Here is a 24,886-nt window from a genome sequence, read left to right as displayed (position 1 = left end):
TGTGTGTGTGTGTGTGTGTGTGTGTGTGTTGGTAGTGGAGGTATATGAGGGATTGCTCAGTGGTGGACTACTGTATTTTCGTCTCTTAGTATCAGAAACAGAACATGAGTGTAATGCAGTTGGTAGTTAGGAATATGCTGAGTGTGCAGGGGATATTAGTAACACCAGCTGGCAACATTCTCACTCCAGAGATACTGCTGCATCTGATCAGTGTCTGCCAATCCTCTAAATGGTATATCAAATAATGATTTTAACATAGCAGAATGTTTTCGTTTATATACCGACAAGATTCATGTAACATATGCAGCTGAGGAAAGGTAACGTTAGTTCTTCTAACTAAGAACATAGAATGGACAACATACAAATAAGATGTAATAATGTGGCGTAACGTCATATGTAGGACTGCAGTGGACATTTGGGCTTCTTGTGCATAAACAGACATATACACACGGACAGATAAACACACAAACACAAAGCGACATAAATAAATAGTTAAACACAGCCACTGAACCACAAACACAGGTTTGACTGCTGAGCACATACACACACGGACACTTTGCATATCGAACCAAAACAAACTGCTAATGGAGTTGCCATGAGTACAAAATAACAGATATTTATTACTAGCATGGAACACAAAAGGACATAATTAAGGCTTTGGTAATGCACAGGTCACAGAAAAAGGACAGACAAGAAACAAAGAATGTTACAGTACAGGAACCGAAAAGCATTAAATAAAACCACAACACCATTTTGTTTTCTCTTCTTAATGCAGGAGAAGTGGAAAAAAGGCTTTTAGTCTCTATACTGCATGTCGTGCTGAGCGAACTCAGCTCATCTCTACATGCAAAACATTCAGCATGCCACCGTGCACATTATTTGAAGGGCATTCCTATGTTAATTTAGAATTATTAGGAACATACAGAGTGGTTTTGATGAGGATACAACACTCTTGGCAATGCTTGTGTACCAGTCTCCATAGAGTACACACAGCACTAATCCATTCAAAATCTATATCAGACGGGTGGAGAATGAAAGGAAAAACCACTAGGAAATGTCTAAGTTGTTTTATTGACAGTCTGATGATTATGTTCTGCATTTACATTCCCGGTCTCCCGATTTTTTTTTTTCTTAAATATGTTATTACACAAGTCGATGTGCAATGCTCACTAAATGTGCAATATGTCCAGCTCTATTTACTGACGTCTCTTTCATAGGTCTCAACGTAAAATAAATCACTGTAGTCAGTCAGTGTTTCTTCTGAAACATGGCCAGTTAAACAGCTTTGTAATAATGAATGCCTTTTTAATGTTGATCCACAGTCAAACTCACAGTCAAATAGGCTTTTAGAGGCATGTATCACAAAGCATGGCTTTACATTGATGAATTGTATTAAATATGCCTTTAAGCATCTGTACTTATTTTGTTTATGCATTGAAATATTCATGTTTTTCCTTTAATGTCACTCATCTGCAGGCTTTTATTGAGTGTTTACATAACCTGTATACATGTGGACATATAGGCTTTTATGTTAAAGTATGAGGAGGCTAAATGTGTTATTAAGTCCCCAGGCAAAACCCTTTAAAAACAATAAAAAAACTTCATCGATCTGCATTCAACCTCTACATGCACAAGCAGTTATAAAGTCAAAACAGCAATGGCCCTCAAGTGCATGCATTCAGGCATCAAGGAAAGAAGAGTGGAGAGCAGGGGGTGTGTAGGTGAAAATTAACAGAACAGGAAAGGAGAAAGATAGAGGACAGCAGAAGATGACAGAGAGAGGGAACAGGAGACAGACACAGAAGGTGACAGGGTCAGAAACACCTCCCTCCTGCAGTGGACACTGAGTGTACAGCTAATGAGAAGGGAATTTTAATCAGAGACAAAAAAAAAAAAAAAAAAAGTAAGATTGGTGGCGTGTTTGTGTGAAAAAGGAATAGGCAAAAATGCAGGCCTAAGGATAAAGAGGTGGGGGCCAGAGGTCAACATGATGTCTGTATGAGGTCAAAGGTCAGAGCAGGAGGAGGAGGTGGAGGAGGAAGAGGCTAGGCTGCAGATGATATGTCCAGTGATCACAAAGAGAGGGGTCAAAGGGAAGAGGGATGACACATTGTTTGGACTTGCGGTATGCCTTTAACTGGTGTGCCAGACTGTATGTTCTTAATCTTTAAAAAACAAATTCAGGGTCATTCAAGGTGATTTATTTAGCACAATGATTTATATGTTACTTATATGAGTTTTCTCATATATATATATATATATATATATATATATATATATATATATATATATATATATATATATATTGAGATTTTTGGAATCGAATAACTTGGTTTGCCATTTTTTCTTAAAAGGGCAGGTTATCGCACAGGACGAAATAAACAGAAGTAGCTCAGAGTTTTGATATGTAAAGAGCTACTACATTGACAAGACAAGGACATTATTCTGTATGTACATGCACTCAAAAGCTATTCAATGGTGTTTACAAACTGGGTAACAGATATGACACTTATGCAATATTATATTTTTGCTTTTCACCATACTTTATATATTGTATTATGCATTAGAAGCATTAAGTGGCCTAACTGATGTTTGATCTTAAACCAGTTGTCACAACACCGCAACTCAGCACAGATTTGAGATCTTGTTTGTCTACTTCCTTCACTTCTGCATTTTCCATCATGGTCATGCTATAATAATGACCACACAAACATGAGGCAGGCCAAATCATCACAGTCGGTTTTATGCAGTTCTGAATGCACCACAATAGAATGTATAACTGTTGTTCATAATGAATATGCTATTTCTGTTTACTGGTAAAGTATGGACATAGCAAAGAATGTTCATGGGACAGTCAAAACTCCTTGTAAATGAAAGTTATTATGAGCAAAGTTATTACGTGTTTATTAATTTGAAAGAACACATAAACAGCTGTTAGCTGGGTGAAATAATGCCATGAAATTTGATATCAAACATATAAAGAAAGATGTAAGCAGGTTTGTAGGGATGTCCTGGTTCTGGTGACAGCAGAATTGATGATGTAAATGTTCTCAGCTACATTATCCAGGATAAGCGATTACACAGGGAATGGCTACGGCTGTTAGCTGGAGGTGAGGAGAAGCCTGGTTTCGGGGTAAAAGGACTCACATGGGGTAAGGGAAAGGGAATTATGGAGGGTCAAGGCACTAAAGGATCTCTTACCATTTGATATGCCAAGAGAAAGGTGGTCTCGGTCGTTGTGTCTGCGCCTTTCTTGTTCCTGGTTACACTGTTGACCTTCCAGCATGTTTACAATGTCCATTCGGTCAATGCTCTTTAGTGCCATGAACAGGCTCTCCACTGCAGCATGGCAGAGAACCAGGAGAGAAGATTTAAAATCTTTCTTTTAGATTTATGTGATCTAAAATATTATTCTAATAAAATTTAAAAGTGCTATTCAATATTATTGATATTATTGTTATTATTGAGTTCTATGCTGAAATTGCAATGTGGTTGGCAAATATGTCATGGGCCAGACAGTGGTGAGTATGTTTATCAGAAAGATAGTTTAGCACTAATTTCATTCATTCAGCCATTTATTAATTCATTTATTTATGCTTTTTTAAGCTAATATACTTAAAATATTGGTCTTTGTCTTCTAGATATACAAATAAGAGATTACCCTATGAACTACAGAAGGAATTAGCAATATGTTGATCAAACCTTGATCACTGTAACAGCTGCTATTATTTCCAAATCATTTGGAAGTCAAAAAGGACTTCAGGTTTTAATCCTACTTTTTACAGCTGATGGAGAACTTACTTTTGGCCCTCTTGCCTTCACGGCTAATCCACAAATTGAGCAGTGTGGAACTCTGTTCCAAGAGTGAATTGGGGTTCTCCACACGAATCCTATTAATTTCATCCACATTAAATTGGAGCTCTCGGGCCAACTCTGCATGGGGATTAGAAATGATATTATATAGCAATAATGATTCATGTCATACTCTTAAGAACTATTATCTTAATTTATTTTAAAGCATCTTATTATTATATTTTGAAATAACTTAAAATGAATTAATTAAAAAGTCCTTGAAATTTAATAAATGCAATGCCTTAATAGATGTATATAAATAATGATGAAATGTAATACCTTAATAATCATTAAAAAATATGATTCTTTCACCAATACAACAATCAGTCAATCAGTCACTCACTCACCAGCCCAGCTCAGTCCCAGCTGCTCAGCTATTAATGCCATCTTTAACTCTGTCCTTTCGATGGAGCTCATTGATGCTGCAGAAATCAGACCATCATTGACTCAGACCTTCTGCAGTCTAATGCTAGAGCTCAAATCTTACTGATCAAGCAAAAGTAGTATGGAACGTTTAAGATAGCCATGCAGAATAGCTATATTCAGGCCTGTCCTTACCTATAGTTGGCTCATTGAGAGCACTATATTTCTCTCTAAGAGCCAAAGGGGTAAGTGTCCTCCTTCTGTCCTCACCCCCTCCAATCTAATATTAATACATATTAATCAGTACTGTAGTGAATGGTCATACATTTGCATAAGTCACTATAAACATTTGAAAAATAAATGCGTATAAACATTTGAGTAGATGTTTTTGATTACCTTTATACATGGCGGCATGGTAATATTGAGGTTACAGAGTACTTGCTGACTGTCCTCATACTTGGTAGACTTGCGTAGGAAGGACAAAAAGCCAGAGGGTTCCTTACTACTGTCTCTTATCTGCAAGAAAAAAAGAAGATTTTGTGAAATAAGGCCTTTAAAAGGCATTTAAATCCCAGGAGAAGTACATATGAAGTCTGAAAGAACAATTATTTAGATACAAGTGACATGTAATTGTGTAGCTGCCTTTAAGCAAAAGTACCTTCACAGAGACCGGAAGTCTGTTGTCTCTAAAAGCTTGGAAGCTGAAACAACGAGGCTGTTGAGTAGCTTTCCTTATGGGAATCAAGTTCCCTGAGCACTCCAAGTGTAATGGCATGCCCTCCATTACCTGTGAGCAATGGCACAGTATTACAGAGTAGCATTAAATAATGGTTTTCAAGCGAGTCACACAGGTCCCAAATATTCTCAACTGCCACTTTAAAAGCAACCCAGATCATTCATGTAAATCAGTCTCGTGACCACAACTAATACAGTGTCTTGAATCTTGACATTAATAGTTATATACTTGCATACGTAGGTCTCTAAGATCTGGAATAAGCACAGTACAGTCTTTAAGTTTAGCTTAGCAGTTCAAGGTATCAATTCTACAGTCTTCATCTTTCGGCTGCTCCCATTAGGGGTCACCACAGCGGATCATCCGTCTCCATACTACTCTGTCCTCTACAGCTGCCTCTTACAAACCAATTACCTGCATGTCTTCCTTCACCACATTCATAAACCTCCTCCTTGGCCTTCCTCTTTTCCTCCTTCCTGGCGGCTCCATCCTCAGCATTCTTCTACTTGTGTACCCCATGTTCCTCCTCTGCACATGTCCAAACCATCTCAATCGGGCATCTCACTTTGTTCAAACATTCTACATGACCTGTCTCTCTAATAAACTTATTTCTAATACTACCCATCGTCGTCACTCCCAATGAAAATATGAACATCTTCAGCTCTGCTACCTCCAGCTCAACCTCCTGTCTTTTACTCAATGCCACTGTCTCCAAACCATACAACATCTCAGGTCTCACCACAGTCCTATAAACTTTCCTTTCACTCACAGATACTCTTCTATCACAAATCACTCCTGTCACTCTTCTCCACCCACTCCACCCTGCCTGCACTCTTTTCTTCACTTCTCTAACATACTCTCCATTACTTTGCACTGTTGTCCCCAGGTACCTGAACTCCTCCACCTTCTCCACCTCTTCTCCCTGCAACCGCACCACTCCACTGCCCTCCCTCCCATTCACAAACATGTACTGTGTCTTACTCCTACTGATTTTTATATCAATTCTACAGTAGTGTTAATATTGTATTTATTGTTAGCTTGTGAGTTTCTCTGCAGGAGCTATCACTTTATTAACATGAATCTCTATTTTAGCTCCAGCTTTCTAATTAACATACTGTAAAACTTTTAACCTCTATGTCTCTGCTGCGGGCCACTTCAGTGAAGTTCTCATGCTGCTCTAGGGTCTTGTCCATCTTGTCATCAGTCATGCAGTAGCAGCGCAATCGACCTTCGCGAGCTTCATTCATCTTCGCGAACACCACAAATTTCGCCATGTATGGCACTGCTGACAGCTCACGGTACAGCAGGTTTGCAAAGGTAACTGCTTCTGCAGTCCGTGGACAGTCTGCTAGCCAAAAACTGAGGGAAACAAGAAAAGAAAGCAAAAAGAGCAAAGGAATTTGTTGGATAGAAAGTGTTTGCAAAAAATACAACCAACACTCTGGTTTCCAGAGGTATATGGATTTCCATAGAATAATTTTAACCTGTGGTGGACAAAGTACACACCCCATGAACTTGAGTCAAATTGATACACTCGGCGAAAGTGCTCGCTCTAAACTTTCACTTGCGCAAAAATCCAAAAGTATTTGCCTTCAAATGTACTTAAGTATCCAAAGTACTACGATTTATTATGGCTGTCATTTTTGTCACAAAACTCTCTGCTTTATCAACTCAGTTTATGTGAAAAGACTCTAATGTTACTTTTAGCACACCACCCTATTAAAGGAATGATATTATTTAATCAGACTCTGATTGATATCTTTTTAAATAATAATGAGCCCATAACCTTTTTTTTAATGACTTCAGAAAAATCATGGAAATAAGGCCACGGGTATTGTGGCAAGTCCAAGAGTTTCTTCCATCATGTATTGCTGTAAAGAGTTCTACCCTGATTGGTGGCTTGTCTTTATATAAGGAATGACTAATTTGCAAAATGGAGTTGACTAAAAATTTGACATTGAAATGTAGTGAAGTTAAAGTAAAAGTCTCCCCAAATGGAAATACTTCAGTAAAGTTCAGATACACGGAAAAGCTACTAAAGTACAGTAATTACTTTTACTTCCTTACTGTCAACCATTACTAATTTATTATCAGTAACATCAGCTCTGTTCATGTTGACCCTTTATCATTTCTGGATTTCTCTGGTTTTAATATCTTAGATAACATACAGGGAGTGCAGAATTATTAGGCAAATGAGTATTTTGACCACATCATCCTCGTTATGCATGTTGTCTTACTCCAAGCTGTATAGGCTGGAAAGCCTACTACCAATTAAGCATATTAGGTGATGTGCATCTCTGTAATGAGAAGGGGTGTGGTCTAATGACATCAACACCCTATATCAGGTGTGCATAATTATTAGGCAACTTCCTTTCCTTTGGCAAAATGGGTCAAAAGAAGGACTTGACAGGCTCAGAAAAGTCAAAAATAGTTTGATATATTGCAGAGGGATGCAGCAGTCTTAAAATAGCCAAGCTTCTGAAGCGTGATCATCGAACAATCAAGCGTTTCATTCAAAATAGTTGACAGGGTCGCAAGAAGCGTGTGGAAAAACCAAGGCGCAAAATAACTGCCCGTGAACTGAGAAAAGTCAAGCGTGCAGCTGCCAAGATGCCACTTGCCACCAGTTTGGCCATATTTCAGAGCTGCAACATCACTGGAGTGCCCAAAAGCACAAGGTGTGCAATACTCAGAGACATGGCCAAGGTAAGAAAGGCAGAAAGTCGACCACCACTGAACAAGACACACAAGCTGAAACGTCAAGACTGGGCCAAGAAATATCTCAAGACTGATTTTTCTAAGGTTTTATGGACTGATGAAATGAGAGTGAGTCTTGATGGGCCAGATGGATGGGCCCGTGGCTGGATTGGTAAAGGGCAGAGAGCTCCAGTCCGACTCAGACGCCAGCAAGGTGGAGGTGGAGTACTGGTTTGGGCTGGTATCATCAAAGATGAGCTTGTGGGGCCTTTTCGGGTTGAGGATGGAGTCAAGCTGAACTCCCAGTCCTACTGCCAGTTTCTGGAAGACACCTTCTTCAAGCAGTGGTACAGGAAGAAGTCTGCATCCTTCAAGAAAACATGATTTTCATGCAGGACAATGCTCCATCACACACGCCCAAGTACTCCACAGCGTGGCTGGCAAGAAAGGGTATAAAAGAAGAAAATCTAATGATATGGCCTCCTTGTTCACCTGATCTGAACCCCATTGAGAACCTGTGGTCCATCATCAAATGTGCGATTTACAAGGAGGGAAAACAGTACACCTCTCTGAACAGTGTCTGGGAGGCTGTGGTTGCTGCTGCACGCAATGTTGATGGTGAACAGATCAAAACACTGACAGAATCCATGGATGGCAGGCTTTTGAGTGTCCTTGCAAAGAAAGGTGGCTATATTGGTCACTGATTTGTTTTTGTTTGGTTTTTGAATGTCAGACATGTATATTTGTGAATGTTGAGATGTTATATTGGTTTCACTGGTAAAAATAAATAATTGAAATGGGTATGAATTTGTTTTTGTTGTTGCCTAATAATTATGCACAGTAATAGTCACCTGCACACACAGATATCCCCCTAAAATAGCTCAAACTAAAAACTACTTCCAAAAATATTCAGCTTTGATATTAATGAGTTTTTTGTGTTCATTGAGAACATGGTTGTTGTTCAAATTAAATCCTCAAATAAAATTAATCCTCAAAAATACAACTTGCCTAATAATTCTGCACTCCCTGTATAGTCTTGTACACAGTTTATTTTGCATACCATGGCCTTTGGCTTCAAACAGCAGTGGTTTAAAGAATATAAGTAAATTTACTTTGTTACTGTACTTAAGTAACTTTTTGGCTACTTTGTAGTTATACTGAGTATCAAAGATTTAAGCAACTTTTACTCAACTACATTTATGATTCAATATATGTACTTTTTATTATTACACTAAACATACATTATTTTTTTATTGACAATGACTAATACAAATGACAGCTGCCGTGACTTATTTCTTCTGCAGAAAAGGTCGTATTTACATTGATTTTATTTGTCCATTCAATACAAATGGTTTTTCTACTTTGTGACATGATATTGTAATTGTATTTATTAATTGAAGATACCTTTTATGACCTGCATGTTTTAGCCGGTTTCATTCTGGCATGTTGAAAAGGTTGTTGTGTTGATCTCGTTTAATGCAGTGTTGAGGTGTACAATTTGTTTTGTATTTTAGAAAATAAAACTTTAAAAATCAACCGTTTTTTGCTTTTCACTAACATGTACCTTGGTCTCGAGGACTAGTGCATCTTTGAGCCTACGTTCAATATAAGTCAAATACTTAAGTACTGTTCAAAACAGATACTCTTAAGACTTTAACTTAGGTCATATTGGAATTGGTGACTTTTAACTTGTAATGGAGTAATTTTTGCAGCATGGTATCTATCCTTTTACTCATGTATGATTTTCACGTTACACCTCTGGCAGTTGGAACAAAAAAGATACAATCATCATTAGTACCCAGATCCTCTAATGGTCTTCAACTGGTACTTAAGAATGCATGAAATTGATAGAGAGAGTCCGATATTGGGTTATGCATGCATTGCAGGACCTCAAACTAAAATAATCGTTTTGGTAAGTCCTACCAAAGATCTGTTTGGATAAAATAATAATAATAATAATAATAATAATAATAATAATAATAATAATAATAATAATAATAATAATAATATATTTTTTAAAATGAATCCAATGTTAAATAAATGTCTTCTCTGGTAATGATGCAAGAGTTTTGTCTCCAGAAAGAAAGGCTCCACAGGTGTTCTGTCAATATTCATGTCAATGGTCTTGCAGTAAACAGTAAACACAAAACACATGTCATTCAGGGATGTTAGTTTGGACAGTATGTTAGTGTAGGCTTCCAGCATTTAAATCACTTGAAGACTACTCTGAACTGGTTGGTGGAAAACAAAATGGGTGTGATGGTAGAAAAGTGTCAGTTTCATCTTACCACTGTCTCCTATTTGGTTTGTGTTCTATCACCTGTGAATGTGGGAATGTATTATTGCCAAATGCAAGCAGCTGAAATCAAGCTATGCTCTGGGAGTTCACAAAAACTAATCATTATCAGGAACTTCAGTTTCCACATGCACGCCCTCCTTGATTTTTCAAAACACTCTATATTTATCATCATGTACAAAAATCCCATTGTGCTTAGATGGTAGTCTTTGAAGTAAGCATCAGGGTGTTGGCAAAGAGAAGTGCCCAAGATCTAAAATGAACACAGTAAGCTGTCCCAAGTTGATTGTCAACTAGGAAATCCTTGACAGCAGGCAGACCTGGGGGGAATTGTAGACACTGGCTTTAAGGGACCTTTCACTCAGACAAAATACACATCTTTTGGGCCAGTTGTGGGGTTGATAAAATAAAAAAAATGTGGAAATGGTTAGTCACATTGACTCTGATCTATGGTTTCAATTCACTTACACAAATATGGACATACATACACACAGTGATTATCCAACTTTGCTATGATCTGACTTCTTAGATTTGGCATAATAATTAGCAGTTAACTTGATGTGACTACAACCAGTCACACACTACAATGGCCAGGGTATCAACATTTAGTTGACTTTGTCACAAATCTCTTTATGAAGCTAATAACACTTAATTGGCAATGGTGATTTGGTCCTTTTCTTAGATCGTCTCACTGCATATCAGGCTGCAGAAATTTCCTGAAGATAATGACTGATAAATGTTGTGTTACTCACACATATTTGATCCAGTTACTGAACATCCAAGTAAGAATCTGGTATTGTCTGTAGTCACTATTCTAAAACCAGTAACCTGATATAGACTATCTATAGACAGTATGCTGTTATTGCACTCTGGTTAGACCCAAACTGCATTTTGTTGCCTTGTACTTGTATATATGTAATGACAATAAAGTTGAATCTAATCTAATCTAATCTAATCTAATCTAATCTAATCTAATCTAATCTAATCTAATCTAAAGAAAAATACAAGGAACAATTCTAGGATCTGCACAGTTAGTGCCAAACCACCAGGGGGCAGCTGTAAAATCTCAGAATGTGGGCAGAATGCCTTGTTTCATTTGTCACATTGCAGTGCATCATTGGTTATCAGCCAGCCATGTCAGATGAGTGATTGATAAGTGGTTCAGATGCAGTGTGTGTTTATGGCCTTGTCTGCACAAATTTTAAGTGGGAACCACCAGTAAACAAGCAGCAAGCTGATCTCTATCTCAGGAACTTTCAGAATCTTTCACCTTTATGGATTTCAGTGTGACATGATGATACTGACAAAAACTAAGAGGACTCACAATGTTAAGCCTTAAATGTTTGTGTTTCTGTTTATATCCTGGTCTTATCTGTCTCTGTGTAAAAACATCTTCCAAGAACGTGCCCATTGTTATCTTACCGTGCAGAGACATTGGTGGTGAAATTGGCACATTCATTAGCATATATTAGCTTGGTTGTGCCAGTGATATCCTCCCACTGTGCTGGGTCAGTGCCACCTAAGAAATGTAGAATAGCTGATGTTAACTGAAAAAAAATTTACAAATTGAAACAGACCAACAGGCCAATCTTAAAAATATCTATACTATACATGCACTAACAAACAGTATAGGATATACCATTGCATTTATCATGCAGTTATACACACACACACACACACAAGATCATTGGGACGTAGCATAAGGACAGGTCTAGACAATTTCAATCTAAATTTGAGTATCGCTGAGGAGTGCTTTTACGAGTGAGTATATTTACAGAATCTCACAAAAGTGAGTACACCCCTTACATTTCAGCAACCATTTAAGTGTATCTTCTTAAGGGACAATACTATAGAAATCAAACTTGGATATATTTTAAAGTAGTCAATGTGCAGCTTGTATAGCAGTACAGATTTACTGTCCTCTAAAAATAACTCAACATACAGCCATTATTATCGAAATAACTGGCTACAAAAGTGTTAACAGCTGTACGTCGTATAACCATGCAAAGTCACATGTCCTATTCATCATGCTCATGTTTTTGTCTGCTTGACAAAAGGCCCTTGAGAAGATATACTAAAATAGTTGCTGAAATGTGAGGGGTGTACTCACTTTTGTGAGATTCTGTATTACAGTTTTCCTAGGCCATATTTATATTGACTGAATTACATTTTAATGAAAGTGTATAAATATGAAACACAGCTATTGCCATCCTGCCTCACAATTAAGGTTCCTGGGGTACAATCCATGGCAACCACTGGATAAAGTGCACTGTAAAATAAATAATGTCAAATGTATGGTAAAAAAAAAAAAAAAACCTGCTGTTAAAGAGTCGAGGATCAAGAGCCCAACTACAGCAGACACTGATCTCAAAAATGGTGAACATTTTCAAATGAAACATTTTAAATAAATATAAACCCCTGTTAAGTCTCAAAGAATGTCGTGGAAATCTTTACAGAAATAAAGTCAAACTATAATAAGTGAAGCTGGTATTCTGTTTTTGGGGTTGTTTAATCATCCTGTTTTAATTCAGTTGATTTCATCTAAGGCTGTAACTGTATGTAGTTTTGTTTCTTGTTCTTTATTCAGTGATTCTGCTTTTTAACAGCAGGCGTTCATCAGTGTCTGAATTCACTCATTTGTTTTCATTTACACTGTCAAGTGGACTAAACTAGTAAATAAATGCAGGGAAATTTTACAAAGCAATAATGCAAAAAAGTATTACGTTGATTTATATTTACAAACAAAATAAACAGTAATTTTATGTTTCATAATTTACAGGATTTTACTGTCATTATTTTACATTCTTTCACTGTTTAAACTATTTTCTTTTTTATTTATGATTCTTTTACAGTGTGGATACTGAACTGTTTCTTTGACTGAGGAACATTTTTTTTAATTTCCACACCTGACCTTTTTGATTAATAGTCATTAGATATTCTTAGTTTAAATCAAGTCATTCCTGTGGCTAGCTACTGTGACTAACAAGGCAGGATCATAACATTATATAATTATATACTCTGCTAATGATATATTCTGTTATTACTGTGCCAGCATATTTGATCAAAATCGTTCTGAGAAAACTAAATATTTGTTAAAATATTGTTTACAAAATGGAAATGTTATATAATTTATTATTATAAAATGTGTTATTGTATACCATATTTGTTAAATGTTACATGTTTTTACATGCCTAAATCTGTTATCATGTAATACACGATTTATTTAATTAAGTTTAAATGTTAAAATGGAGCAAATAAAGATAATGTGAAGTAAAAAAACATAATAATAATAATAACATAATAAATGAAATTATTATGATTGTTATTATTATCACTGTTTAAATTGCGATAATAATAATAATAATAATAATAATATTAATAATAACATAATAATAGTAATTATTATTTTATTATTATTATCTCCGTTGTCGTTGTTTACGTGAACCCTTCTGAATCTTAACAAAGTTTTTCCCTTAGAACTGTCTTGTCGTACCAATGACACTGCAGAGCAGACGAAGACTGGTAGTATCCCCCTCGCCAGAATCCCGTGGACTCTCCTTCCAGGATGGAGGCAGTGGGATGCGCAGGCCAATGGGCCGATGGAACTTACGGCGCCTCGGCTCCACTGTCACCACAGGGCTGAAGGTGGCCTGGTTCCCCAGCAGCTTGGCCACTAGTTCATCAGGGACCGGCTGGGCCTGAGCACCAGGTATAGCAGTAAAAGAAAAGGGTGTAGGGAATGATGTTCAGGGATGTGTGTAAAAGAGAAATATGAGGAGATGTTGACAAAGGAAAACAAATGTAAATGCCAACGAGAGAAGCAGAACATAGGGAAAAGATAAAATGCAGAATGTGCGCACATAATTGAACATTTTTTCAAATGAAAAATCGCACATTTTGGGGATAAAAGATGAAATCATAATTGGTGGAGAAACCAGAATGAAGAAGTCAAATGGGACAAAATAATGGATGAAGCAGAGGAAAAAGACAGAGAAAATTTGAATATATTCTCAGCAGCAATGATAATTCATATTACAACTGAACAACAGACAGGACACAAATGAACTGGTCAGATAGCAATATTTATTATAAAAAGAAATTGTTACAAAAATGTTTCATTTAAACAAACCTTAATATAATAGTTCATTCACATTCAAAGAATAAAGATTTAACCCTGTGATATATGACCCTGTTTATATTATGAAGAACTTCAAATATGAGTGTGTGTCACCCCTAAATCTATTTACAAAGATCAGTTTCAACTATAGTTACAACGGCTGTACTGGGTTTGGATAGTAATGTGTACAAAGAAAGGAAATAATGCAAAGTGCAGTTCAGTTCAGTTCATCATAAAAAAGTATACAACTTTGGTTTCAGCTTGTTACAGAAGCAGAAGAAGAGCATGCATACATTTAAACTAAGTCTAACCTGCTATAATTAAATACGTATGAAAAATCTAAACCCTAAAAAATCTAAAACTAAAGGTATGGCACTTTTCATTACATTTAAACTAGCAAAATCTGTTTCTAAGGCATAAGCCATTTTAAGCTTTATCACAAAGGCACATTCCAGACGCATAAAACCAGCCATATTTCATCTCTGTGCACTTACTTTCACTTTCCTCAAAAATCACTTTGACATGCTAATCAAATCATCCATCATTCAGCTCAATAAGGCAAAGTGTAAATCTCTTTCAGTGCAGCAAAACAGGAATACAGTAGCATCCAAAGTTTATGATCTGACCGTCACACCCATATGTGGTTCCTCCCCAAACTGTTGCTTCGAAGTTGGAAGCACATAATCACAAAGAACATCTCTGTCTTTGTAGCTTTACAGCTTCCTTGTTCCATCTTGACAGTGTTCTTGAGCACAACATGAGCTCCATGAAGATACTGTCAAATTCAGCAAGGAGTGGAACAAGAAGCTCAAGAAGCACAAAAAGTCTGATGGTCAGGTGTGCATAAACTTTTGGTGATGTAGTGTTATTGCATTCGATACAAAGGCTTAAAATATTTGTAGAGTTGCAATTCCAATCTTTGCAAAATTTCATTACATTTGCAGTGAATGCATTTATTTAAGCCTCAGCAGAGCCGGAGAGACATCACATGCAGTAAATACATTAAGCATTCATGAGTGCTGTACTTCATGCCTTCCTTCATTCTGACATTCCTATTTAACCAATACACCGTACTTCTCAGGACATACCATACATACTGATATCAATCCTCCACAAACTCAGCCTGATTATATAACTATGGTCATACTTCATGTTTTAAAGTTTTAAAGGTTAATTTGTGACATTTTTCAATTCAGTTTATTTTTAAGGCAGAAATGGTAGCATGTGACTAAATGGCTAAAATGGCAAGCAGTAATGTGTTATGGTGACAATAGTCCTAACTCTTCTTTATCCTCCTTATCCAAGCTCACCTGCAGTCCAAGGCGAACACGCTTGGTGACAGATGTCTCAGGGAAACTGGCCTGAACCAGTGGCAGAATTTTGCTGGTCAAACGCCCTCCCTCAGGGCCAATCAAGTCACTCTCTTGTTGAATGCGGGAAACCACAGCAAAGTAGAGCGGGAAATCAGTGGAGATGATGCGCCTGATACGCTTCTTCCCAAGCTCCTCCTGGCTTTCTAATTCTACATAAAATATTGTTTCACCATGTAAATGATTCGAATAATGAGTGATCAATTCATGATTGAAATACGAAACTTGTAGGAGCAACTTATTTACGACATGATATGACATGATATCTAAACCAAACTTGGCACCCACCTTCATCCATGCCATTGAGAATAGTCTCCAACACTTCGTCACCGTAACGATTCCGATGCTCCTTCCAGACAGAGCCATTTTCACTCCTTAAGACCACCAGTTCCCTGTCTCCCCGACCAAGTGCTGCAAAATGAGGGATCTCTACAATCACAGGTCTGCAAAACCAGAGTTTGGTAAGTTACTGAGTTATTGCATCAAAGTTATAGCAATACACATTAATTATTCAAGTATTTTTTTAAAGACATTTCTCACATGTGAAGATTTATGACAGAAATTAACAAGAATTCAGATTGAACAAGAGGGAATTAAAACATTTTAACTAATATTGCAAGCAATTACAAATAATCTTAATAATGTAAACCAAACCCATACTAAAGTCTTTAGGAAAAGGTGGTCAGGATCATTTACTCACCCCAGAAACTGCATGCTAGCTGGACCTAGTGAGATGATTCGGCTAGCTAAACCCTCACCCTCCACCAGAGGAGGTGGAGTGGAAAGCTTCTGTGGCTTCACCAGGCGGCAGGTGATACGTGTTGGGGCTGCACATGTTCGTGGTGGTATGATAACACGCAGACCATTGTGTCTGCTTCCTCTCATTGAACCTCCTCGTGCATCCACCATGAAGCTAACCAAGAAGCTGCAAGTCCACAGTACAAACATTATTTAATAGAAAGTTAAACACAAACCAACCTAAACAAATAGACATTACAATGTTACGATACAACAAGTATCATTACTGGTCTAATTTTAAATATACTGTATACATATTTAGATTTACATATGTTAATAAATGAGCCACTGTTCATTACAAATTGCCAGACTTTTTATAGCACATTCAGCAAAGAATCCAATTTTGCACATTAGAATTTGAACAATTTTGAGAGCCAAGGGGTTTAAAATATATTCTGGAAATTCACAGGTTTATATTAATGTACTTGCTCTTAGATGTCAATGTACTGCACGTAATCCACATAAACTATGCTTGTTTGTGTGCTTTGTGCATGTTTAACCTTTGCAGTAGGAGTCTCAGTGCTTCATTACAGACTTTTTCTGTCTTTTAGACAGAAGACTTTTTAAATTCTCGGTTACATGACAAGCTTCATTTTTTGTCTAATCAAGAGAAATAGAAACCAACAGAAGCAAAGTTTTATAGCTGCTATAACAGGAATTAGCTAGAACAATACAGAATTAAAAATATATTGAAATATATTAGCACACAAATGTCAAATTGCTGTGGTAAAATAAGAATATAATATTGGGATATTTATAGGAAATGATTGATTATTAAACTGTTACTGGTAAGGAATTACCTGTGTTTTTATGCCTTATGTCAGTAGTAGCTGATTTTGTACTAGATGGTAATATTGTAATATTTTAAAATGTATAATATTTATTAGATTGCTATGAGAAATCTGTACTTACCCAGTGTGGATAGGGCTGGCCACTGGACTGACATTATCTGAGGTCTCAGTTGCTGGACTGCTAGGAATCAGAGAGTCATCATCGTACTCTTTGGGCATTGGGATAGGAGTGTGATGCTGTTATGGAAGAATTAGAAAAAATATAAATTTATTTTTTGGCAAAAATATAATATTTAATTTTACAATTTCTGTATTGAACAAATGTATGATTAATGTTCACCTGGTCCATTTCATGCAGAACAGTTTCAGGAGAAACACAGGGGATCCTTGGAACAGCAGGTGAGTAGTTTCTGTTGAACAAAAAGTAGAAATTGAAATTAGGTCCAATGGTGATATGCTGCTAAAAATCTCTTCTCCGTTCCCACTTGCCCACTATAATTTTGACTCAAAACCTTTTCTAAAAAGTTTCTTTCAACACATTAATTCAGCATCTATTCCTATCTTCTGCTGTACTTTGCTTGTGCCTCACATCACATTTGAACTATGTCCAACAACATTATTGCAGCCCTCTCTCTCATACTCAGTGACTGCCTTGTAGGAAAGGAAATCGTCATCATGGTCCCTCATGCCGTCCATCTTCAAATACCTGGCTAACTCTGTTCCCAGTAGCTCCTCGCCTGCCGCATGAGGAAAGAATTGAAAAAAAGAAACACAATCCGTAAAATAGCATGAAAAGTGGAAAAATGACAGAAGATAAGTTAAAGGGATTATGAGTAACCAGTGAGTAAGAATGGAAGAAAATGTTAGACGCAGGTAAAGACATTGTAAAGTGAGAGATTGAAACACAACACAAGCACAACACAAACACATTCGGCCTCATTCGTGAAAAAGCTTTTGAATATGCTTGCTTTCTTTGTAAAATAAATACAAAGAAATAAACAAAGCAATAATGTGTTTGTTGATTGAGAATATCTACTGTATATATATATACTGATATAATATCAGCAAGGTATACATTTACAAGCAATCTGCTTCTATTTCATAAATGAGGCCTTATCCAATACCTAACCACAGGACAATGATGGAGTGCTTTGTAACATTCATGTTACATACACAATCTTATGAAATGAATGCATCTTCTTATAATGCAATTTGTTGTGCAAGGAATATTGTGTTAACTGTGATGTAATCGAAATCCTAATTTTGTTAGCATTGTTACAAAGATCATAAAAAGGTGATAGAATTATCAGGACCATCTTAACTCCAGAAACATCCCAGAGATTCCAGACCATATAAGCATAGACAAATAAACAACATCACGTCTTTCAGCTTCAGATTTCAGATCTATATAGAGTTTTAACTTTCAGCAGTTAGATCATCTCACACATACTTTTATTTGTTCATTTTTGTAATGTAATCAAACACATAAAATTCAAAAGAATGACTTGCTGATAATATGCCACTCTGTACTAGTTTTTAAGTGCTATGCTCTTTAAGTCTGCTGCTGCTGACCCACTTACCTGTGCTTCAGTTATGATAAGCTAAAGAAAATGAGTTACCTGTTCAAAAGAAATTGTATCAACTTTTATACTATGATAAAATACAAATCTGAGATCTATATATAGTTATCGGAAAAAGCAAGAGGACTTGTTACAGTGTGTTTAGCAACAGATACATGGTGAGGTAATTTTACTGTTATGTGTTACAATGGAATCCTACTATAATCATAGTCAAAAATCATAGTTATATTATTTAAAAAATTGACATTCAGCATTAAGTTAAAGAAACATTCCTCTTCTTCAACATGGTAGTTAGGGCTGAAGACTGAAGCAGGAGATCTAGTAGTTTAGTGGAAGGTTAGTGTCAGGTTAGTGCTAAAGGTACCTGGTACATGGACACATGCCAATGACATAACAACTGTATTATTTCTTTAGTGAGAATGTGAGTGAGAACAAGTCTGTTATATTGGTGTGATTGAAAGGGTATAATGGTGAGTATACACAGAACAAAGAAGATGACAGACATTCATACCTAGCGTTAGCTGTGCAACTCCTACGAAAAGCAAAAGGAGCACAATTTAGGTTTTTTTTTATTGTGATGGATGTGTTCCTGCCTTTCAGTTAAAATAATACTTCTATTTCCAGTAAACAACAAACACAAATATCCCTATATCCCCATATAAAAACCCAACATTGTTTTACCTTCATCCTCAGACACATCCAGGATTTCATCAACTGTCTCAGGAAAACTCATTCGATGCTTTTCCGTGGTCGACTGCAAAACAAATCGTTGGATATAAACACATGTTTAAGTGATTAAAGCCTAAATGTTTTTATGATTATTTCTATACAAATGTGAATTACAGGCCAAATGTGTTGCATGTGATTTTTGGAAAAAAAAGGGACTGTTTTGTTTTATATATTTGATACAGTCATGACAAAGAACCCAAAAGGACTATGCAATTCTCAAATTTGTTATATGATCCACATAAAGTGAGGAAAATAAGTATTTGAACACCCTGCTATTTTGCAAGTTCTCCCACTTAGAAATCATGGAGGGGTCTGAAATTGTCATCGTAGGTGCATGTCCACTGTAAGAGACATATTGTAAAAAAAAAAAAAAATCCAGAAATCACAATATATGATTTTTAAACTATTTATTTGTATGATACAGCTGCAAATAAGTATTTGAACACCTGTCTATCAGCTAGAATTCTGACCCTCAAAGACCTGTTTGTCTGCCTTTAAAATGTCCACCTCCACTACATTTATTATCCTAAATTAGATGCACCTGTTTGAGGTCGTTAGCTGCATAAAGACACCTGTCCACCCCATACAATCAGTAAGAATCCAACTACTAACATGGCCAAGACCAAAGAGCTGTCCAAAGACACTAGAGACAAAATTGTACACCTCCACAAGGCTGGAAAGGGCTACGGGGAAATTGCCAAGCAGCTTGGTGAAATAAGGTCCACTATTGGAGCAATCATTAGCAAATGGAAGAAGCTAAACATGACGGTCAATCTCCCTCGGACTGGGGCTCCATGCAAGATCTCACCTCGTGGGGTCTCAATGACAGCCCAGAACTACACAGGAGGAGCTGGTCAATGACCTGAAAAGAGCTGGGACCACCGTTTCCAAGGTTACTGTTGGTAATACACTAAGACGTCATGGTTTGAAATCATGCATGGCACGGAAAGTTCCCCTGCTTAAAACCGGCACATGTCCTGGCACGTCTTAAGTTTGCCAATGACCATTTGGATGATCCAGAGGAGTCATGGGAGAAAGTCATGTGGTCAGATGAGACCAAAATAGAACTTTTGGGTCATAATTCCACTAAACGTGTTTGGAGGAAGAAGAATAATGAGTACCATCCCAAGAACACCATCCCTACTAGGAAGCATGGGGATGGTAGCATCATGCTTTGGGGGTGTTTTTCTGCATGTGGGACAGGGCGACTGCGATGTATTAAGGAGAGTATGACCGGGTCCATGTATTGCGAGATTTTGGGGAACAACCTCCTTCCCTCAGTTAGAGCATTGAAGATGGGTCGAGGCTGGGTCTTCCAACATGACAATGACCCGAAGCACACAGCCAGGATAACCAAGGAGTGGCTCTGCAAGAAGCATATCAAGGTTCTGGCGTGGCGTAGCCAGTCTCCAGACCTAAACCCAATAGAGAATCTTTGGAGGGAGCTCAAACTCTGTGTTTCTCAGCGACAGGCCATAAACCTGACTGATCTAGAGAAGATCTGTGTGGAGGAGTGGGCCAAAATCCCTCCTGCAGTGTGTGCAAACCTGGTGAAAAACTACAGGAAACGTTTGACCTCTGTAAATGCAAACAAAGGCTACTGTACCAAATATTAACATTGACTTTCTCAGGTGTTCAAATACTTATTTGCAGCTGTATCATACAAATAAATAGTCAAAAAATCATACATTGTTATTTCTGGATTTTTTTTTTTTTAGATTATGTCTCTCACAGTGGACATGCACCTACGATGACAATTTCAAACCCCTCCATGATTTCTAAGTGGGAAACCTTGCAAAATAGCAGGGTGTTCAAATACTTATTTTCCTCACTGTACATGCTGGAATTACACTTTGTAAACAAACACTGTGTAAACAAAAAGTGGTCTAAACAATGAGACAAACAGGCAGTGATCGGCAGCTTTTCACATGCAATGCCTGAACAATAGTTTGCACAGATTTCTTTTTCAAGTTTTATATATGTAATTATTAAGAGATTTGCATGAACAAGTATTTGAATGAGTGTCATGTGATGTTGTCATTGACTGATAATTATGGGATTTGGAACTTGATTGATGGAGCATTCTAAACATGCACATAACATTTAGAGCTGACTACAATACATATTTAAAAAAGCAGAAAAAAATCCTCAAGTAAATCTAATTAACATCTATATACTGTATATTCTTTTTTCAGGCATGAGCTTCAAAATGATTTATACTGAAGCTGAGAATTTCAGCAAATGCAACTACAGTTCTGCTGTTATTATTCCTCGAGCATCCTGAATCAACAGATCACTCACCATGGTCACTGTTTCTTCAGTAATCAGTTTAAGGACATCAATGACAGAAATATAGCCGAGACGTTTTGCAATGGCCAGTGCAGAAGTGCCATTCTGGTGGGGAAACAGAATATGAAAATCTTGTAGCTGCTTTAAATACAATGAAACAATTAGAATGGAATAGGTTTTTTATTTCTTTAAATAAGTGATAACAGAGGGTAAGGGGCCTTGTTCAAGGGCCCAAGATGCACAGCTTGGCGATACTGGGGCTTGACCCCCCCCAACATTTTGGTCAGTAACCCAGAGCCTTAACCACTGAGGTACCACTTCCCTGAATTAGCATAATTAGCTAAACTGACCATAAGAGTTTGTTAATTTACCACAAAAAAATCTAATATTGAAAATTAAAACAAAATTCTGAATCTGTATCAGTGTTTATTGTTCTTTGCTATGTATAGCTGACTAACCAATGTACACCTGGCCATAAAGCATTTAAGAATGCTGAAAGATTTTAAAATAAATAAAAAAATCAATCTTACAGTGGTAATTTCATTTGGCTGTGCACCATGTTTCAGAAGCAAGGTCACAATATCAGTGTGACCCTGTTGAGCAGCTTGATGAAGTGGCGTATATCCTGCCTGAAACATGACACACAGGTTTTGGTCCCTTTTGAACTTGAACATATTCAAACATAAATATGTTGAAAATTATACTTTAAAATATGCCAAATGCTTTTTATTCAACTTTACCCTTGTCTTGCTGTTGACATTTGCCTGCTGCTGCAGAAGGAACTTAACCATTTTAATGTTGCCATTATGACAAGCCACATGAAGTGGAGTGTAGCCCATCTGAAACAACATGACATTCAATCCATTAATGAGAAACACAGGCAGTGCTACACACAGAGAGGACATAACCCAGATAAAATATGTATATTACACCATATTAGTGGCAAACACTATTGTGCTGCATCCACTATGGATCCACAGAGCAGAGCTGACCTGCTGTATTTCTGCACAATAGCCCAATACTGGAACTGATGTGTTTTATGTATCTGTGCCAAAACAGATATAGAACTGGCCCACGTTAACAAAGTATATTGTTGGTCCAGAGCTTTTGCCGGTCCAAATGTTATTTTTAATATCTGACCCAAATATGGCACAGACCCAGTGCAAATTTTTAAACTTTAATGAGTTCAATCAATCAACCAATCAACCAACAAATCAATCAATTAATAAATCAATCAATCAATCAATCAATCAAATTATTCATATTTTTAAAGGCTGCTGCCACACTTTTTTTTATGTTTTATGCTTTATTTTTTTGTTTATTGTTTTCTACAAAGCCACCATATTTTTTTACTTTGGATTACTGAGTTGGATTTTGGGCTGCTGTGCTTGTTAGATGAACAACTAATGTGTGCTGGAATGTAATATTCAGCAACTGAGGAATTTGAAAATCTTCAAATTTGAAAATCACCACCTGAGCTGAGGCCAGTTTTCTGTGTTTTTATGTTTTTATGCATTTATTGGTAGCAAACAACATATTCAGGATGTGTTTAAACATATAGCCTGTATTTAAAGTAATATATTATAATTAAAATGCAACATGATTATAATTATTTTTTACTTTTCTTCTAATGAAATTTGCCATATAGTTTTATAGGGCCCATATGTGTTCTGAGTGTACTGAGTGTTTATCTTCGTTAACAGATGCTTAGGACAAAACTTGGCACAAGTCTGCATTAAGGATGTGAATGCCAGGATTATTTCATGACTTTATGTAGACCAAACATTCTTGCTGTCAGGGAATGATGAAATGCTTTATGAGAAATGCAGTACTATAAGGCCAAATCAAAATAAACAGTCCATAACAATGCCAATGTTCACTTTAAATGGCATGACATCTTACCCGTGTGGCAGCATATACTGATGCCCCCTGTTTCACCAGGATGTCTGCAATGCCCACATGACCCTCCTGGGCAACAAGATGAAGTGGGGTCAGGCCACTCTGAAGAAAGACAACAATAAAGATCAAATTTACTTACTCATTTAATGACATAGAGTACAAATGCACAATGCATGTATGTACATGGCATTCTAAATGTTGCTTTAAACATTGTGTTTTTTGTTGTGTTGCTCTGGACATTTGTGCTCATTCAGCTTCAGCTTCAGATCACTTATGTTGTGTGAGGAGGTCTAAGGATCAGGTAACTTGGAACACTTGGAACAGTTCTATAAGGAATTTGGGTTGAAAGATCCACTTAGTAGCTTTGGGAATTTTCCACAGGTCCTAGTATGTTAAAGATATGAAAGCTGGAGTTCAATTTAGGGGTAAGATAAGGGTTTATATTCTATTTATACTATTCTCATGACATAAATTGTAAAAAAAAAAAAATTCCATATAAATAGCTAAAATTCACACAGACTTTTTCATGAGAACAAGTTAAGATTATAGTTTATAGAATTTGAATTGATCCATTTTCCTAAATTTCACAAAAATATTGAAAGGAGTGTATTTATATTGAGGAAAGTGTATTTGCCTTGTTGCCCAGGTTGACATTGGCCTGCTTGGAAATGAGCAGTGAAACCATGTCCGCTTGACCCTCCTGGGAAGCCAAGTGCAGTGGTGTAATGCCCTGTAAGGATTCAGCATTGGCGGAGGCTCCATGCTGCAGCAGACTATTGGCCACTTCCAACTGGTTCTGCTTGGAGGCGATGTGGAGAGGAGTGTAGCCATTCTAGGGTAAGAAAACTCTTTAGTTATTTCTCTGTAAGTCATTGTGGCTTGATAAACAGATTTATATTTAAGTTTATTGATTCTAGACTTTACTGATGTCAGTGTAAAGATTTGCTTACTCTCGCTGCACTGTGTGGAGATCCTCCCTTGCTAACCAGTAAGTTTACCAAGTCCAGGTTGTTGTGATGGACAGCTACATGCAATGGTGTGAGTCCATTCTAAGGGAAAAAATGAATGAAGCTTTTACATGTATATTTTCATAAAACCTGATCATTAATAATGTAATTTGGTAACTTATGAAACTCCATGTACATTAATGATTAAGAAAGCATACACACCTTGCCTGCAGCATTGGGGTTTGCTCCTCTCTCAAGAAGCAACTCTGCTACATCCACCTTTCCATATTTTGCTGCCATGTGGAGAGGAGTAAAACCTTTCTGCAAAGATAGCATGAGTATATGTAAATTAATATAGCTATTTAAAAAGGTTAACAAACACTTTGTCAGTTGTTATTCTCAACAGGCTGCAAAGAGCACGAAGG

The 24,886-nt window shown here is 36.9% G+C and overlaps 1 protein-coding gene across 1 annotated transcript in view; it reads right to left on the bottom strand.

Moving 5' to 3' along the window:
* ank1a (ankyrin 1, erythrocytic a) overlaps window positions 1–24,886 on the bottom strand; it is a 49,267-nt gene that overhangs the window by 16,574 nt on the left and 7,807 nt on the right. Inside the window, exons 14-37 of the mRNA XM_046842093.1 lie at window positions 24,684–24,782; window positions 24,465–24,563; window positions 24,149–24,346; window positions 23,518–23,616; window positions 22,356–22,454; window positions 22,146–22,244; window positions 21,628–21,720; window positions 19,279–19,351; window positions 19,109–19,129; window positions 17,658–17,754; window positions 17,358–17,427; window positions 17,139–17,254; window positions 16,129–16,353; window positions 15,717–15,871; window positions 15,369–15,580; window positions 13,435–13,639; window positions 11,364–11,460; window positions 6,079–6,307; window positions 4,874–5,002; window positions 4,612–4,731; window positions 4,411–4,495; window positions 4,200–4,274; window positions 3,802–3,933; window positions 3,202–3,339 (exon numbers count right to left, since the gene is read on the bottom strand). Coding sequence (XP_046698049.1) covers window positions 3,202–3,339; window positions 3,802–3,933; window positions 4,200–4,274; window positions 4,411–4,495; window positions 4,612–4,731; window positions 4,874–5,002; window positions 6,079–6,307; window positions 11,364–11,460; window positions 13,435–13,639; window positions 15,369–15,580; window positions 15,717–15,871; window positions 16,129–16,353; window positions 17,139–17,254; window positions 17,358–17,427; window positions 17,658–17,754; window positions 19,109–19,129; window positions 19,279–19,351; window positions 21,628–21,720; window positions 22,146–22,244; window positions 22,356–22,454; window positions 23,518–23,616; window positions 24,149–24,346; window positions 24,465–24,563; window positions 24,684–24,782 — 2,965 coding nt within the window. The remainder of the gene's footprint in view (window positions 1–3,201; window positions 3,340–3,801; window positions 3,934–4,199; window positions 4,275–4,410; window positions 4,496–4,611; window positions 4,732–4,873; window positions 5,003–6,078; window positions 6,308–11,363; window positions 11,461–13,434; window positions 13,640–15,368; window positions 15,581–15,716; window positions 15,872–16,128; window positions 16,354–17,138; window positions 17,255–17,357; window positions 17,428–17,657; window positions 17,755–19,108; window positions 19,130–19,278; window positions 19,352–21,627; window positions 21,721–22,145; window positions 22,245–22,355; window positions 22,455–23,517; window positions 23,617–24,148; window positions 24,347–24,464; window positions 24,564–24,683; window positions 24,783–24,886) is intronic.

The sequence above is a fragment of the Silurus meridionalis genome, chromosome 27 (genome assembly GCF_014805685.1).
Source record: "Silurus meridionalis isolate SWU-2019-XX chromosome 27, ASM1480568v1, whole genome shotgun sequence".
In the NCBI taxonomy this organism is placed as follows: Eukaryota; Metazoa; Chordata; class Actinopteri; order Siluriformes; family Siluridae; genus Silurus; species Silurus meridionalis.
Note: the sequence above shows the minus strand (reverse complement) of the source record. Positions and strands in the feature narration are given on the sequence as shown.